The sequence below is a fragment of the Kwoniella mangroviensis genome, assembly GCF_000507465.2.
Source record: "Kwoniella mangroviensis CBS 8507 chromosome 1 map unlocalized Ctg01, whole genome shotgun sequence".
NCBI classification, from domain to species: domain Eukaryota; kingdom Fungi; phylum Basidiomycota; class Tremellomycetes; order Tremellales; family Cryptococcaceae; genus Kwoniella; species Kwoniella mangrovensis.
The window spans coordinates 12233170-12249673 of record NW_027062533.1 but is presented as its reverse complement, the minus strand read 5'-3'; the positions used below and the strand labels follow the sequence as shown (position 1 = coordinate 12249673).

General features: G+C 45.7%; 4 protein-coding genes across 4 annotated transcripts; 2 read left to right on the top strand and 2 right to left on the bottom strand.

Annotated features, from left to right (window-relative positions):
- Nucleotides 1-249: 249 nt before the first annotated feature.
- Nucleotides 250-819, top strand: I203_104641 (uncharacterized protein; the record flags this gene model as incomplete). Its single annotated transcript, XM_019143770.1, has 4 exons — nt 250-348; nt 415-516; nt 583-612; nt 721-819. The coding sequence occupies 4 exons, from the start codon at nt 250-252 to the stop codon at nt 817-819; spliced, it is 330 nt and encodes a 109-aa protein (XP_019006819.1).
- Nucleotides 820-1276: 457 nt separating this feature from the next.
- Nucleotides 1277-3450, bottom strand: I203_104640 (uncharacterized protein; the record flags this gene model as incomplete). Its single annotated transcript, XM_019143771.1, has 3 exons — nt 1277-2238; nt 2301-2767; nt 2840-3450. The coding sequence occupies 3 exons, from the start codon at nt 3448-3450 to the stop codon at nt 1277-1279; spliced, it is 2040 nt and encodes a 679-aa protein (XP_019006820.1).
- Nucleotides 3451-7082: 3632 nt separating this feature from the next.
- Nucleotides 7083-13496, bottom strand: I203_104639 (uncharacterized protein; the record flags this gene model as incomplete). Its single annotated transcript, XM_019143772.1, has 14 exons — nt 7083-7152; nt 7212-7391; nt 7463-7891; nt 7948-8341; nt 8423-8995; nt 9048-9261; nt 9317-9465; nt 9524-9850; nt 9910-10330; nt 10382-11005; nt 11065-11588; nt 11644-11828; nt 11886-12707; nt 12766-13496. 14 exons carry the CDS (start codon nt 13494-13496, stop codon nt 7083-7085), a joined length of 5643 nt encoding a protein of 1880 aa, XP_019006821.1.
- A 1651-nt stretch (nt 13497-15147) lies between these two features.
- I203_104638 (uncharacterized protein) lies at nt 15148-16310 on the top strand (the record flags this gene model as incomplete). The annotated part of the gene is made up of 5 exons (XM_019143773.1): nt 15148-15234; nt 15289-15348; nt 15423-15636; nt 15706-15882; nt 15952-16310. 5 exons carry the CDS (start codon nt 15148-15150, stop codon nt 16308-16310), a joined length of 897 nt encoding a protein of 298 aa, XP_019006822.1.
- Nucleotides 16311-16504: the final 194 nt, after the last annotated feature.

Here is a 16504-nt window from a genome sequence, read left to right as displayed (position 1 = left end):
GGATTTGTCGTAATTTATCCCGATCGCGCATCTTTTTTTTTTAATCTAAATCGCGTGGGGGCGTAGCAGCAGTTAAATTAAATTGGGACATTACTCGTAGGGACATTCGGATATCCCGGAATCAAATAGAGGACCGGCAAACGCGTCTGTCAGAACCCAACACGTCCCAAGCGGAAGCGAAGACATCAAATCATCACACGTCGTCGATCTGATCGCATAGAACATCAAAGTCAACGATGAGCCACAAGCATGTCACTGTCCCGACCGTCAAATGCGTTTGACGCTCTCGAGCCAGACGAGTCCTTCTTCGACAGGGAGAAGGCAAAGCTGATAGAGGAGATATCAACAGTGAGAACAGATCCATTCGTTTAGCTGGTTCGGTCGGTAACTGACAAGAACCTATTTTCCCAACAGAATTTCGAAGAATTGATGGGTCATACGAATGTGTTGAATAGGAAATTGGAAGAGGTGTTTGGTGTAGGAAAGGAATTCACTACTGTAGCTGCATTGTGGGGTGTAAGTGCTCTTCACCCCTCGGAGTACAGATGATGCTAAGCTGACTTATTTTTGGTTGGATGATAGAAATTCAGCGATCTGATCAAAGAACAGCAAGTAAGACACTCCTTTTCGACCGAACCAAACCCAGACCTTCGATGTGTGGGACTTATGATCACCCGTGCATATTGACCATCACTGAAATTTTCTTTGTTGCTTGACTAGACCGAACTCGCTCAATCTGCAGATATCGGTGTACCTGGAACAGGTTCGACCAACTTCGTTGCTAATCCCATTAAGACCAATCAGCCGGAGAAGCGATAACACATCTTCTCTTTCCTTTCTTCCTTCTGGACGTGACGTGGTCGTCAAAGTCGTTGGTGTGATTTTATCGATGGATTTAGTTGTATATTCAGAAAAAATCAAGTATTCTCATTCAATCATGCATATAAATAATGATTTATGGTTTTACTGTAAATGCTGGGAAATCTGATCTTCAAAACCAAAACTCGAGACCAAACGGGGACATGAAATAGCAACACTACAACGTATTCAGAATTTCATGCTTATGGATTTTATCGTATCGTATTGTATCGTATGTGAGTCTTATCTGCTTATTTACTTGGTTACTGATGAAAAAAGGTTATCGTCCCAAAAATTCATAACTGTCTGATCAAATCACTTCCCAACCCAACGTGCTCATCTTGATCCCATCGTTATAAATGATTATGATTCCTACCCATGAATGATCGCTTTCTAGTGTTCTAGTATCTCCATTCTTCTATTGTGGTGAAGGGACATTGTGAGGTGCTAGAGTCGGTATGTGATGGCTCATCGTACCACTCTGTTGATATTGATGTTGTGTAGGAGTCTGATGATGAGTGTAGTGCTCGTAGGCTGTAGGAGGCGGTGGGGGAGGCTGGTAAAAGCCAGTTTGAGGAGCGTTATGGCAGATGTTGAGCTGAAGGTGTTGCTGGTGATGATGTTGTTGTTGTTGTTGCTGGTGGTGTTGGTGTAATTGTTGTTGTTGAGCCTGTTGATGGGCGTAATTCATCTGAGCTTGGGTGGGGTAGAAGTACGCAGCTTGCGCATAAGGGCTTGGACCGGGTGAGTGGGAGTGATGTCCATGGGATCCATGGGATGAGTGGGGAGCTTCAAGCGGAGTGAGCAATTGAGGTGGGGAAGGTGTTCTCGATCCTTCAGTCATAGGGAAAGTATACCCATCAAAGTACCCGGTAGCATAGGCGATCTGGCCGTTGTGCGTGGGGGTGAGTGTGGCAGTGGGAGTAAGGTGGTGTGCGGGCATACCACTTAAACCAAGTACGTTGGGACTTCCAAATGGTTGATATTGGTCAGTGTGATGGTTTTGCTCAGGCAAGATGATGTTCATCGGAGGAGCTAAACTTCCCCTAGTTGAAGTCGATCGTCTGGAAGATCGACGAGCAGCCTCATTAGATAATCTGATTGCTTTTTCCCTGGCAGCATTCTCCTTCGCTTTGGCTTTTCTCTTCTTGGACCCTTTACCTTCTCCATTGGGGGCTCGGGTAAACTTGTAATCGTAATCTTCGACATACTTGTCCCAATACTTCTTCGAGACTCTTGTCCACCATTCGAATTCTTCCGGTCTAAGGTCTTTCAATGCTCGCCACTCGGCAGACAACCAGGTGGAGATCGAACCAGTCTTCATGTCAGAGTACATATCTCCCCACTGAGGTCTTCGGAAATCCGCAAAGGCCATTGCACCTGTAATCAGAATTTACCAGTCAGCACCACAACTTGGACGGATCAGAAGGAGAATTACTTACTGTTCATAGGCCTAGGTGGTTTGAATTCTTCCCCGGCTTTTTGACATCTTGTAAATTCCTTTGCGATTGTCGCTTCAGATTTCTTCATCAACTTTGCCACTACCGCATCTTCAGTCAGGTCCTTTCTGGCCTGTTCGACCTCCCAAAGATGAGGAAATCGACAATGATCCGTGAGGGGCTGTAATTCTTTGGGTTCACCCTCACCTTTTGGCCATGCTTTGGGATTGGCCAAGTAAGATTCTCTTCTTTGTTTATGTGACTCAGCAACGGATCGGATCCATTCGGAAGGTCCATCATACCACTCATCGGTCGAAGATGGAGTGTTGGATTTGGTGATTACCATGCGAGGTGCGATGTGGGATGTAGAAGTAGCAGTAGAAGGAGGCTGGGGTACCTCTTCGGTGGCGATAGTCGCAGGGGAGAAAGAGGCATTCGATTCGGGACTAAGACTACGAGAAGGCGACGGTCTATCAGAAAAGGCATCAGTCACTTTTCAATACGACACGATACAATAGATGATAGACGATTGATCGACTCACTCCATGAGTTGAGGGTTTATGGTGAACGATGAGATCATAGGCTCCCACCCTTGGACTCCTAGGTGTTGTTGACTGTGTAATATCGATTGGTCGTACGTGTGCCCATATTGACTGGGTGTCTCGTGCATGTAATCGATCGCGAGATGGTAAGGTTGATGATGAGGAGCTGTGTGCGTATCGGTGAACGTACACGCACTGTTGTATTGAGGTGGTTGAGTGGCGGTAGTCGTCATTTTTGAATGGGAATCGCTTTGGAAAGGATCTGTAACTGAGTATTCTGGAGATACAAACGAAGAAGAAGAAAGATTATGAGGATGATGAGAATGATTGATAGGTGTTTGAAGCCTCGTTGAATTGGAGTTGATACTGTCTCTAGATAAAGCGGGGATAGAAGGAGAAGGTGTAGTTGAATATCGATAAGATGGAGAACCAGAATGAGAATCGAATGAATGTTTAGAATGGATTTGAATACTCAATTGAGGCCGCTCTCTTGAATCGCCAGTGGTAGAAGTAGTAGTAGAAGTACAAGGTGAGGCTGACCAAGGTGATGCTGTCACTGTACCAGCACCAACTTGATCAACAACCCGTTGTCTGTTTGACACTTGCATCATCTTTCGTCTTCTTCCTTCAAGTGAAGGCGCAGCTCGGGTTGGCTTGTATTGTATAGGACAGGACAGGATAGTGTTTTGCGTTTATGATTTCCCCCTTGGATGACTGATAGGCTTAGACGTGATGGCTCAAGTGGTGTCTGATGTTCGGCGGGTGATAGAATGGTGAAAAGGATAAAGAATTTGTCATTCAGTTAGTATGCTTCTTTCATTATACATAGGAGTGCCAAGTATAACATGTGTATTACTCACAGTTTATGATGCAACGACCTGCGTGTACAGGAACGACCCCAGAGTCAAACAGGTCTTGAATTTTTTTTTTTCTTCCTCTACTTTCCTTGTGTTTTACTGTACGGGGGATCTACCTACCTGGTATGTGTGTCTCCGACACTGAAACACAAGATCAGATCTTGATCTTGAATTGCTTCCCAGGGATTTTTATCTTTATAGTTCGATAGGGCAATACCGTACGGCAACGGCAATTCGTCAGATTCGAGGAAGGTTGGACACGTGAAGAGTTCGTACTCGGTAGCCTAAAGGTTAAAGGTAAAGCGTAATATGCCTCAGATGAGAAGAACAGTAACAGATCGTCGAAAGTGGCGAAGAGCTAGAAAAGTCGTACAGGTACAATGTCTTATGGATCAAGTTGAATTTGGTAGATTCAATGTATGTATCGACGTTGGGTCGGAGTTCCAATTGCCAGCTCAATCTGTGTTGATAAATTGTATTGAAAAGGGAGATTCCAAGCTTGATCAGACGACTGACGATGATTCTTTATACATCTATGGTGTGACCAGTGGAGTACTGTACTCCTGGTACCTTATAACCGGAAGATTCAACCGATCCCAGGTTAATGCATCTGGAACATGTGTGTATGCACCACCATCACCTGAACGTCGATAAGGTTTGATTTCATTTGGCTTGTTTGCTTATTTTCTTGTCTTTGTTTCATCTCATCGACGAATCGAACAAGACTCAGCTCTTTACCACTTCGGCTGAGTTCGCCACTGCACAGGGCCTCACGGCACCATAAGGTGTTGTATGATTGTACAGCATGAAAGTGTAGGGGGAAATTTGAATTATCACTAAAACATTCCCTTCCTTTTCCCATGAGATCGTCGAGTCTCTTGGAATTCTTGGAATATCGGACCAGATCCAGAGAGGGATCAATTGTACAGAAATAGAAAACTGGTTAAGATCAAAGAACAGTTATCCTGATTGGCCAGGTTCCGCCGGTAGAAGGAGATGGAGATACGCGGAGTTCCCTATTATGCTGAACGGAAATGAAGGGTCTCTTACAGTAAGTAAGAAACGAGCGATCAAGCCATATTAAAACCACAACACGGTACTACACCCACACACATGGATCCAACCAGATGTTTGACTAATCAATTCAAAGAATGAATCATCATGTTACCCTTGAGACATCGCATATCGGGTGTATACCCTGAAAGACTGGTAGTCACTCCACGGATAGTGACAGACTATGGTATACACCAAATAGGAAGCGAATTACACTCTGTGAGACCTTGGTTTGATTCAGCGATTCCAGAGTCTAAATGAGATTTACATCTACCCTTGAGTCATACCTATTTACAAATCAGGATACAGGACTCCTCACGGGGAAGTCGGAAACAACCGCAGCAAACGTCATGCACCCGTATTGGACAGAGACTTTACGATCGGGGACAAATTTTCTTCAAGAACGATGACAACTGTTGAAGAGGCCGATTGGGAACGTCCCGGCTTTGTCTTACTGTAAGAACTGCAGCATCAACTCTCCGTTTCCCCTTGAAGAAAGTGGATCAGTACCCAATTTTTCATCAATGGTTGATTTCAGAGATCATTTTACATGTGATAGTACCTCTTCAGGGCTTTTCGACAGCTAGGGGACATGCATATGCATTGTCCCTAAAATCAGTCTCGTCTCCAACTTGCTCTTGGCTCCAAACGAGTTAGGGGCAGGAAAATGGCTTAAATCCCTTCCCTCCCATCGGCGAGTCCTGCTGCATTGTTCTGCATGACATGCGGGCTGATTGTGTGGAGCGCTAGACTTGTAACGGGGGCAAAGAGCTCATGAATTGCTTGTGCAGGTGTCCCCTGTATAGCCTAAGCCTTCCACCTCTTACATCCTTGTCTAGGTCAGCATGACCTTTTCGATACAAACGAACCTCGACGTGGCATCACCGATGCACCACAACGTTACAGTATGTATCCGGTTCCGCATGATTAGGCTTCTATCGTATACTGTACATGCAAATAGACATGAATCATCCTTCAAAAATCTGCATATCTGATCTGCCGTTACTATCTGTGGCTTTGACATAATGGGCTTTATAGTAACAGATTTACGATTAGCTTGGCAAAAAGGTACCATTTTATCGATTGAAGATAAAATCCTTGAGCCACACTATAATTCCATAATTTGTCCTATTCAAAAATCAATTTGATCGCCCCGCATCAAATTACCTGTCGTAAGTAAGATTTGCGATTACAATACGAGCACCAGTACATACTTGTCTATCGGTATATCATGATACAGTGATCCAGCCACATGTGCTCGAACTACAGTCGTACCAGTGTCTGCCCCAGTAGAGTATGCATGTGCCTTAACACTCCAGTGATTATAGTGACGAGGAGCTATCGAAGCACAAGGCTAAAATTGAAGGGGGAACCAAAGAGTTTGAAAACAAGCTTGTTTGATGTGATAGCCGAGTAAATTCGCGGATCCTCGCTGATGCAAGACTAAGTTGGAGTGTTGAAGTTGTTCTCGTGACGCAAATAATGTCTTGAACATCACACCACGTCTCGTCACTCTCCGGGTGCACATCGATTTCAACCTTGGCTTATTGTGCTGTATCCTCCAAGGAGACTGACTTTGGCGCAAGCAGAATGGTAACGAGGACCGGCTGAACATACTTGTACACAAGGGTAAGACGCCATCCGGATCTAGTCTAAGCTAAGCCATCGTGTGTCAATCAGTCATGTGCAATCACTACACTCGGAGGTTCGCTTATAACTCAACTTGATAGGGGGTAACGTGATACCACTTCACCTTCCCTTGTCTCATTCAAAGGCACAATACAAAATATATCGTATCTTCTTCATCTCCGTATCCGTATCTTTTCTCTCGTTATGGTTCGCTTTGCTGGTGATCCGTTGGATCATACAAGCTCCAACGCTCCATCGGATCCAGACATTCAGACCAAAATGCTGATCGAACAGTATGCATCATGCATCATGCACCGTACGACGCGAGTCGACCGGTGTGTATGTATGTATGCAAAAGATCCAAGATACACTGTAGTGAGTTTAGGACTCTTTAAACTTTATCAAAGACAATCGTCACTCTGCGTTCAACTCTCGAGAAAATCGTCGATACGCAGATCAAAAGATCGGGTAGAGTCAGTCTTATGATCAATGGTGGAGCATGGTCTATATCTGCGAGAACTGGTGAGGTAAATGACTTCATCAAATTTGGTATGGAAATGAGATGGATATGATATGTATGTCTGTCTAAGTGTGATTAGGTATACTGGATGTTGCTATACCGTGGCAATTCGTTACGATACTTCTTCTCTTCCAACTCCAAGAACAGCGTACAAAAGCGGTTCTTCACCCGTGTCGCGATGATGTTACACTTTACTCAAGAAATTGTCCAACGATAACTCTGCGTATTCGTCTTCGGGTGGCAAGTCATCGAGTCTGCTCAGTGAACCGTTAGTGCCTCGCTTCTAGCTATATAGGACAGTGTATCAACTTACCCTTCTAACATCTTACTCATGGATGTCGGTCCATTACTCGTTGAAATCTTAGGTTTGGCAGGTTCACTTTCAGCAGACACCTTGAAAAGATCCAGTACTTCTCCAGTGTTCATTGAGCCTAGTCCCGCGTTCTGCTGAGTTACCACGGAGGATGCGATATTCAGCTTGAATCGTTGTAACCTGTAGTATAACATGAACAATTACGGTCAGCACCACGTCGGTAAATCACATTTTGCAGTCTGAACACTCACCCCATGATCTTTTCTTCCAAAGTCCCTCTCGTAATCAATCTATAAACATTAACGACCTTCCTCTGACCCAATCGATGAGCTCTGTCCATAGCTTGGAGATCCTTCATAGGGTTCCAGTCGTGATCCACAAATATCACCGTATCTGCACCGGTCAAGTTCAGTCCCAACCCACCTACACTGGTAGTGAGTAGTAAGACATCTATTCTGGGATCCGAGTTGAACGTCTGTACAATCGCATGACGTTTTTTAGGATCGGTCGATCCGTCCATTCTCATATATGATACAGAGTTCATATGTTTGCCGAACAAATCTTTCTCGATTATATCTAACATGGGTCGAAGTTGACAGAATATCAGGACTCGATGTTGGTTTACGTCATCGGATAGCTTGTCAGGAGGTTGGCCAATTCCGCAATCAGTCAAAAGTTGTCTGTAGCAAGCATATCAGTTGAGCTTCACCACTGTTGATGATGACATATGACTCACTTTAATGCCTCCATCTTAGGCGCGTTAGTTATATCATGTAAACCCGTACCACTCTCTACTCCCCATTTCTTCTGTATCTGGTTGAATCGCTCAGGTTGATTATCCAAGACCAGTGCAGGGTGATTACACAGTTTTCTGAGATATTGTAAACTCTGGAAAACATGTCCTTGACCTTGTCCATTCTTGGGCGTATCAGAGGAAGAAACTTCCTCACCAGCTTCTTGAGCGGCTTGAGATTTCGAAAATTCATCGTACAAGTGTTTCTGTATTGGTGATAATTCGCAATAATAATCTTGGATAATTTTGGGTGGTAAATCGTTTAATACATCTTCTTTCAGTCTTCGTAAGAGGAACGGCAAGACTTGTTTATGTAGCGCCTCAAGAGCGGACGCAGCTGGATGAATGGGTCCATCACATTTACATCAGCTCTTTTGATACATTTTCATATTCTTGTCCGAACCGCAACCATACTCACCTGCCTCTCTTTCTTTGGGCGTAGCTTTGCCTTCTCTGTCCGCCAGAATAGGCTTCGAGAACTTATCATTGAACATCCTTTCATTCCCAAGGAAACCGGGCATGAGGAAATCGAACAAACTCCATAACTCCAAAACATTATTCTGGATTGGTGTACCGGATAATAACAATCTATGTTGAGATTTGATCTGTTTCACCGCAACTGATAATTTCGTTTTGGCATTTTTGATGATATGACCTTCATCCAATACGCAATATAAGAAATTGAACTTGGTCAATTCGGTTATATCGGATCGTATCGATTCATAAGATGATATGATCACATCATGATAAGGGAATCTCGATCTCAACATTGTCCGTTCACCGGCATTACCCACGTATTGTAAAGGTTTAAGATGAGGTGTGAATTTGAGGATCTCATGATACCAATGCCCCGTCAATGTTGGCGGGCAAACTATCAAGGAAGGTAAATGCGCTGTATCGACCGATTTGGTTGTAGCATGTCGAGTCGCTCGTTCATGATGTTTACTGGCGATTATACAGATACTCTGCAGCGATTTCCCGAGACCCATATCTACGCTCCATGGTCAGCTGTCTGCTTTGCAGCAAGCGCGAAGCTAGCTCACCGTCACACAAGATACCGTGCAACTGATATTTCGCCAAGAAAGCTAACCAGCTCACACCATCTTTCTGATATTGCCTGAGATCCGCTTTGACTTCTACTGGTATCTGATACTGTTCAGCTTTACTACCGTCAAGCAGCTGCGTGAGGAACTTTCGTTCTTCATCTCGTTTGGCTAGAAGTTCAGGCGAAAAGCCTTCGGGGTCTGGGATGCCAGCCTGACGCAGCATATCAGCACAAATGTTGGGTCGCAGTTGTACCTGGTGAACTAACCTCAAGAGGTACCATCTTTACCAAAGAAGCGAAAGAGCTAGTAGATAACAGGCGAACGTGCTCATCTGGGTCGCTCATACGACCCAGGATGGGTACAATGAGGAACAGGACATAGGGTAATGCTTTGATATCCAGGACTTTGATGATATCTGCGAGTGAGTTACTTGAGCATATAGATCAGCTTCCACTACGAAGCCAGCGACTCACGATGAATAGCTTCCACTGCACCTTGCCTCGACGCCACCCTCGTAGCATCTCCCACAAGGGGTACGACGTCATCTACCACCTTTTTCATACTTTCATTCAACAATACGTCGCAGAAGGCTGCCAGACATTTCGCAGCTGAATGTCGAATGACCGCAAAAGAACTTTGCAAAGCAGTGATGATAGGTGGGAAGAGGACATGAAGTTGCGCATGGAGCGAGGGGTCGAGCTCAGGGACGATGAGCCTGAGAGAGGTCAAGCAATCAATGATATCTTGTCCTGCCTGAGCGTTCTCCGATAGTTTCTTATCGATCTCATTGATATGTATACCTGGCCAGGAGATCAGCTTGGCTTAACAGATCAGAAGCATGAAGAAATAGCGAACTCACTCATTGCAAAATTCAACAGCAGAGCGGCGCTTACACCCTCCCAGAATTTCGGTACCGCGTCAAATAACCTATCTCCAAATTGAGTAGCCATAGCTCTGAAGGCCTCCAAAGCACCTCTTCTAGTAACTCTAGCTTCGATCTGTTCTTCGGTCTCTTCGATGGCATCCTTTCCTGCCCCTTTCTTGGCCGCAAGTGCGGCAGCAGCTCTTTCATCTTTCAGAGTGATGATACCTGTAGAAGCACTTGGACCAGGCGCGAAGATGGGCGTGACAGACGTATCAGAACATAAGAAAGTAAAAAGGTTTCGTACGACTTTATCCGAGGGGTTGACTCGTCCGGTGAATAGTGGAGTGGTTGTATATTCGATGAAAGCAGCCACCGAGGAAGCGGCTCGAGTTTGAAGAATCTCATTTTCCTCTTTCTGCTTTCGACGTCAGTGGTATATCAGTGAAAAAGTAAGATTCAAGCTCACTTTGACAGCATCCATCAGACTTTTGATCACTGGGCCTAGCTTCGAAGGCATAACTCTCAAAGCTACCAACGCACTGGCTATTCCAGCCATAACTTGGGTATCGTACCTTTCTTTCATGACCGAGAAATAACCTATGGAACCCATGACTTTTCGCTGTCTATCCTTCAACGCTGCCAAAGCGATCTTCTGGGCTGGTTTAGTAAGTAGTTTGGCTAATCCTTCGAAAGTCGGTCCAACAGCTTGTTGGGCAGTCGTCAAAGAGAACACGTCCGGAGAGGTACTGAGAGGATCGAGCCGACTAGGTAAGGTTGGGATCCTTTCTTTGGATATTTTTCCTTCCACGTTGAAAGCGTTAAGAAGGGCATGACATTCAGTGTATATACGTTGGAGAATGACAGACATCTCGTGATACGTTGCGGGAGGAGGCGATTCGATTCTCTCGATTAATATTGGTACCAAGGGATTGGCGAGTTCATGGGATGCGCCCAAGCTCCTCAATTCCGTTTCCGGTCTCTGGGATTTGTCGTAATCGAGGGCCCATTCCTGCATGATGGCAGTGGCCATGAAAACCTGGTGCGCACTAGCCGATCCGAGGTATTGTTTCAGGTGGTTCAAGTCATTCGACTGGTCGCTTATCAGTTGACAGGACCATTTCGAGCTATCAGGGAGAAGTGCACACTCACATCTTCATCATGGAACCGTCTCAGCAAGCCTAAAGCCTTTGCTCCCGTCAATCTAGTTTGCAAAGCTGTATCCATAGATATCAACGACATATCTCCTGCCATCATGGCTTTATCGACATTATGGCCCGTAGTAGAATTTTTCACTTTCTTGAACAAGCTCTGATCGAATGGTGCTCCTATTGGGGTCATGACTAGTGGGAACCAAGTATCCAGATCCATCATTCCCTCCTGTTCACCGCACTCCTCTTCCACCTCTTGGACAGCATCATCGAGGGCTTTCAAGGACAGTTCCCTGATATCTTGTCTTTCTTCCAACAGTAGATTTTGGAATAAGAGCGAGCTGTAATTATCTGACAACCAGACCTTCTCGACTTCCCTCAACTCGCCAAGAGCTATGAGGATCTTGATGACTGAAAGTCGGACAGAAGCGATAGGATGTCGCATGAATTTGTATGTTCGCGAAGCAAGGTGTTCTCTACTTTCGATCATTAAATGTATGACATGCTCCTGCTTAATGAGGACACCTAATATCGAAAATTCGTCAACATGGGTCCGTACGAAAATTTCGAGAGCATTCACCTAACAAATCCATCACGGCACCGGTACTACTTCCGAGCTCATCACCACCTTCGGAAAGACATCCCCATAGAGTAGTCAGCAGACCGTTCAGGTCTTCTTTTGGTAGTCGCGTAGCTATGATGTCGGGTATAGGAGTGAGAGCTGTAGCAGCTACAGTTCGTACATCATCATCCGAGTCTTCCAGCCTAAAGAATAGTCGTGTCATGTCAGCTGTGTCGGGACCACGATCTCGACGAGCTCACGCTAGCACACCTGCCTCCACGACATCCTGTAGTATATCCAGCTCGGTCACCGCCAGATCAGGCTTGATGTCCGTCTTCATCTTGACATTTTCGTCTTTAATCGAACCTAACAGGTCTCCTCTAACGGCTACTTCATATTTCAATCCCAACAAACCGGCATGTCTAACTTCCCAAGCGAACTTCTCACTTCTATCCAACCCTTCAGCCGCCTTACCTCGTTTCGCCCAGGGTTGTTTGACCATCCCCATCAACGTGTTGTGTATCTCCCTCACACCATTTATATCGATATACTTCAGGACGATACCCAAGCTTTGAGCGGCGGTTTCTCTAACGGGTGCCACCACAGTATCCCCAACGAAATCACCGAATCTATCTAATACTAGAAGACAAAGTAATTGCCGAGCGAGATGAAGCAAGTAAGTAGATTCTTTCGTTGCGTACGATTGGCCCAATGAGCGAAGGATTTCCATAATGGCTAACGCTGATCCATGCCGTATCTGCCAAACAGGTTCGTGTAGCTGAGGAGATAATTCCGAAAGTACTGTCGTCCATGGCGATTGAGTTTCGACAAGGCTTAGCACTTTCACTGAAGATGTGATTATTGGATTGCCATCTGCGTCTACGTTGGGTTCAACCTGTCCTCCTGAACCTGCTTGGGCAGCCGCCCTAGCCTTGGCTCCCGGATCGATAGTGATCACCTCAGATTTCACATCTTCCGACTTGACAGGGGCTGATCCTGAAATTTCTGGTGGAGTAGATACCGGCGAAGGTACAGTCGAGCTTGGTACGCTTCCCGAGGCTTTCTCATTCATCCTTCGCATCCTGAGATGAAAATTGAGTCAGCTTGCTAGTGCGAGATCTGGGCTTCTGGCTAGCTCACTTATTCGCCTCTTCCACCATGTTACCCTTCTTTCTCTTCAACATTGTTATCTGTCTGGCACTTAGCCCTTCGAATATATCTTTCGGTGGTTGAGGCGGTTCGACGCTGGACGCTTTCAATCCATTCTGATTCTGGGTTTTATCTTCGTTCATATCTTCATCTTCATCACCGATCACTTTATCTACATCATCACCCCATCCTACGGCATCTCCCAGCCCCAAAGACCCCATCATCGCCTTTCTCCTCTTGGCTTTATCCCCAGGTAAGGGTTTCGCCACATATTCCCTTCCCGCCGAGGCAAGTAACGTTGATTTACCTTTCAACAGATCCTGAAGATCGATAGTTCCGTCGGGTCCCTCTAGGTTTGAGAGGGTCTCGGTAGGATGTGACCATTCAGGTAAAGACGATGCTAGTAGGCCTAACGCGTAGGCCGCGGCGTGTCGAGTATCTGATACTTTGCTTTTCAGCAATGGTAGCACCTTGCTTATTGTTTCCAACACATCGTTCCATGCGTCTTCCTCGTTACCACCTGTAGAAAGGGTCACCGAGCCATTGGGGTCGATGTCAGGCTTGCTATCTTCTTTGTGGTCGGATTCAGCTTGGGGTTTCGGTTGAGTAGTTGATAAGAAGGCTTTGACGGTTAGATCGGATAGTTGTTTCGCAGCTGTTCGTCGTACATGGGGTGAAGTACCGGTATCAACAAGAAGTATGAGTTTATCTCGTCTGTTCATGATATACCCCTTCAAGTCAGTACCTTGTCTCTCCTTCCGAGATGAGGAAGGGAATACTGAGACTGCAGATATAACATACCTGAAAGACATATCAACAGAGTGGAATCTTTCCCACTTTTATGGGTGGACAACCTCCACTTCCCAGTGTGATACGTAAGGAGAAAAGAATAAGGAAGGAAAGCGGCGAACACCGACTGTGCCGATGTCGCTGAGTGATGGTGTCTTCCACCAAAAAAACGAGACAAGAGAGGGGCGGTCGATTGACGCGTCTCAGAGATGGGTTGGAGGTATTTACATGATTCCCATTCACCCCCTTATATCCTAATCTGTACGGCATTATAATTCACGTCGGGGTTATCAGTTCCATCCTTTCGTGGCATCGTGCGCGTCACTCTTGAAGATTGCATGTTTCCCCACGGTCAAACCTGCAACCTGGAGGCATATCCAGCTGGAGATTATGTACTCCGCGATGATGTTCAGTCATCCTATAGAATCCGTCTCATCCTGCTCTTCCTTGCACCTCAGAACACCAGATCATGGTCTGTCAGACCAGGAGGACGTCATGATAATCACCACGTTGTACGCCTTTCCGCGTCAGCAGACCAACCATCAACGCCTTCAGCGATGACGCTCGGGTCACCGAAATGTAAGGATGGTAACCCGTCCTTGTTCTTCTCTTCTCATGAATCTCGCAATAATGAATTTCTCTGATCACTGAGATTCGATCGGAAATATGAAAGCATAGTGGCAAGACTCGGTTCAGGCACGCGAAGACGCCGTGTTATCTTTTTTTTTTGATTTGTTTTTAGGGTTTCACCGATTCCTTTTCCTTTTCTTGCACGCTCGGACGCGTTGTTTGGATCGTTGCTTTCCTTCCTTTGCTTCGTCATCCTGGTACGATGGTAGCTGGCAGTTCGGAAGCTGTTGCTTGTCTCGTCCTACTGCAGCCTATACCCCTATCGGGCACTGCTGACTACTCAACAATGATGATGACCTGCTCGCTGTCTGACGTGCAACTGAATCGAGATACCAATTTATCACTCCCGGGTTTTACACCTGTACGAATCTGGGATGAAAGAAGCAACACGTTGTCGAGAGGAAGGACGATCTTACTCACAAAGAACGGAAGGAGACGCAGTTGTTCCAGATCAACCTTACTTCTATGTCCTGTACTGTACCTTACTTTCATGTTCAGGCCCCACGATCCAAGCACAGTTGTTATCGTTGGACGGGTTATATCATTTTCACTGTTCTTAGTGTGATGCCCTGATTTTCCTCTGATCAGATGCCTTAGGATGTAATGATCTGCCTTTATTTCCTCTTTCTCTCTTAAGGATGTTCATGTATTTGTTTGTGTTGTTTTGATCCGGTTACTCCGCACAATCCCTCAAAACAACACAAACAGCGCGTCAGATGTCTTTGATCTTGGTGAGTACTGATCTGATCCAGTTTCATCAAGATATAAGACACCCCCTCCCCCCCCCCATCTCATCGTCACTGTTCTTCTCATCTCTACCAAAGAAAAACTTTATAAACTAACTATTCATCTTTAATTCAATCTCGATTATCGATTTATCTTCACGTTCTTTTAACGACCTTATCTATTTCATCTCGACAACCTACGACTGATCGACCGCACTATATCAATACAATGTCCGCCAAAACTCTCTTCTTCGCTGCTGCCGCCGCTGTAGGTGTTGCCGTTGTAAATGGTCAAGCTGCTCCTAATTGGCAATACGTGAGTTTGTTTAACTTCACCGCCATGTCTTGCTTGCTGACTCGATTGTGATAGATCCCATCTGCTTGTCAAGATTCATGTTCTTCCACCATCGAATCTGCCTACCTTTGTGAGGTGAGTACAAGCGCATCCCATCTGACTCGAGCAGTCCGCGTGTAAACTAATGCAGATGTTGTATTAATTTATAGACCACCTACTCAAGCTCTACTGAAGTCTACGGTTGTTTCTGTCACAACTACCCCACCGACGTCGACTCCTGTTCGTCATGTCTGAGCTCTAACGACGCCTCCGCTCTCGCTTCTCTTCTCACTTCCACCCAAACTGCTTGTCCTACCGCTATTCAAGAATGTTTCTTCCAATGTTCATTCGACACTTGTGCTTCCTCTGATATCTCTTGTCAATGTAAGTCATACTATATCTTGTTTACCACTACATGACATTTACTGATGGTTCTCCTTTGGTGGTCTATAGGTGACGCTACTTACCTTGCCAACATCTACAACTGTGCATCATGTAACACCGCCAACGGCAACACCGCTGCTACACAAGTATCTGATTTCGAATCTCTTCAAGAATCATGTAAGAACCAGAACTACACCGGTGCCGATCAATCATTCACCACTGAAGCTCTTCCCGCCATCACCACTGGTAAGTTAGATCTTCTTCTATACTATCCACCGCCATAAACAGAAGCTGACGAATGCTCCCCGTTTATAGATGGATACGCTGCTCCTACTTTGACCGCTACCGGAGGAGGTGCCGCCGCCACCGGTGAAGCCTCAGATCTCGCAGGTGGAGATTCTTCTGTCGCTTCCGATGCTTCCGGTACCACTGCTGCTACTTCCGCCGCCGTCACCTCTGCTGCTGGCGGTTCCTCAACCACTTCTAAAGCCGCCAGTGCCGCTGCTACCGGCTCAGCTTCCAAGGCAAGCACCACCGCTTCCAAATCTGCCAGTGGTTCCGCCTCTGCCGCCTCCGCCTCCTCATCTGGATCTTCGTCCGGTGCCCTTAACGTCGCTGCACCCGCTTTCGGTGGTGTAGTAGCTTTGGTCGGTGCTGTCGTTGCTCTTTTCTAAATTTAGACGGACTAGAACAACACAAATGTTTTTAAAATGTCTTTTCTGTTATGCCTTGATCAACCTCAACGAACATTTTTTTTCTCTTTCTTTCTTCGTTTCGCTCTTCACAATGTCTATTTATGTGGAAATCAAGTATATAGCATATAATGCAAAGCTTGTGTGCTCGGTAGAATTGCTGTTTATGTTGCCTG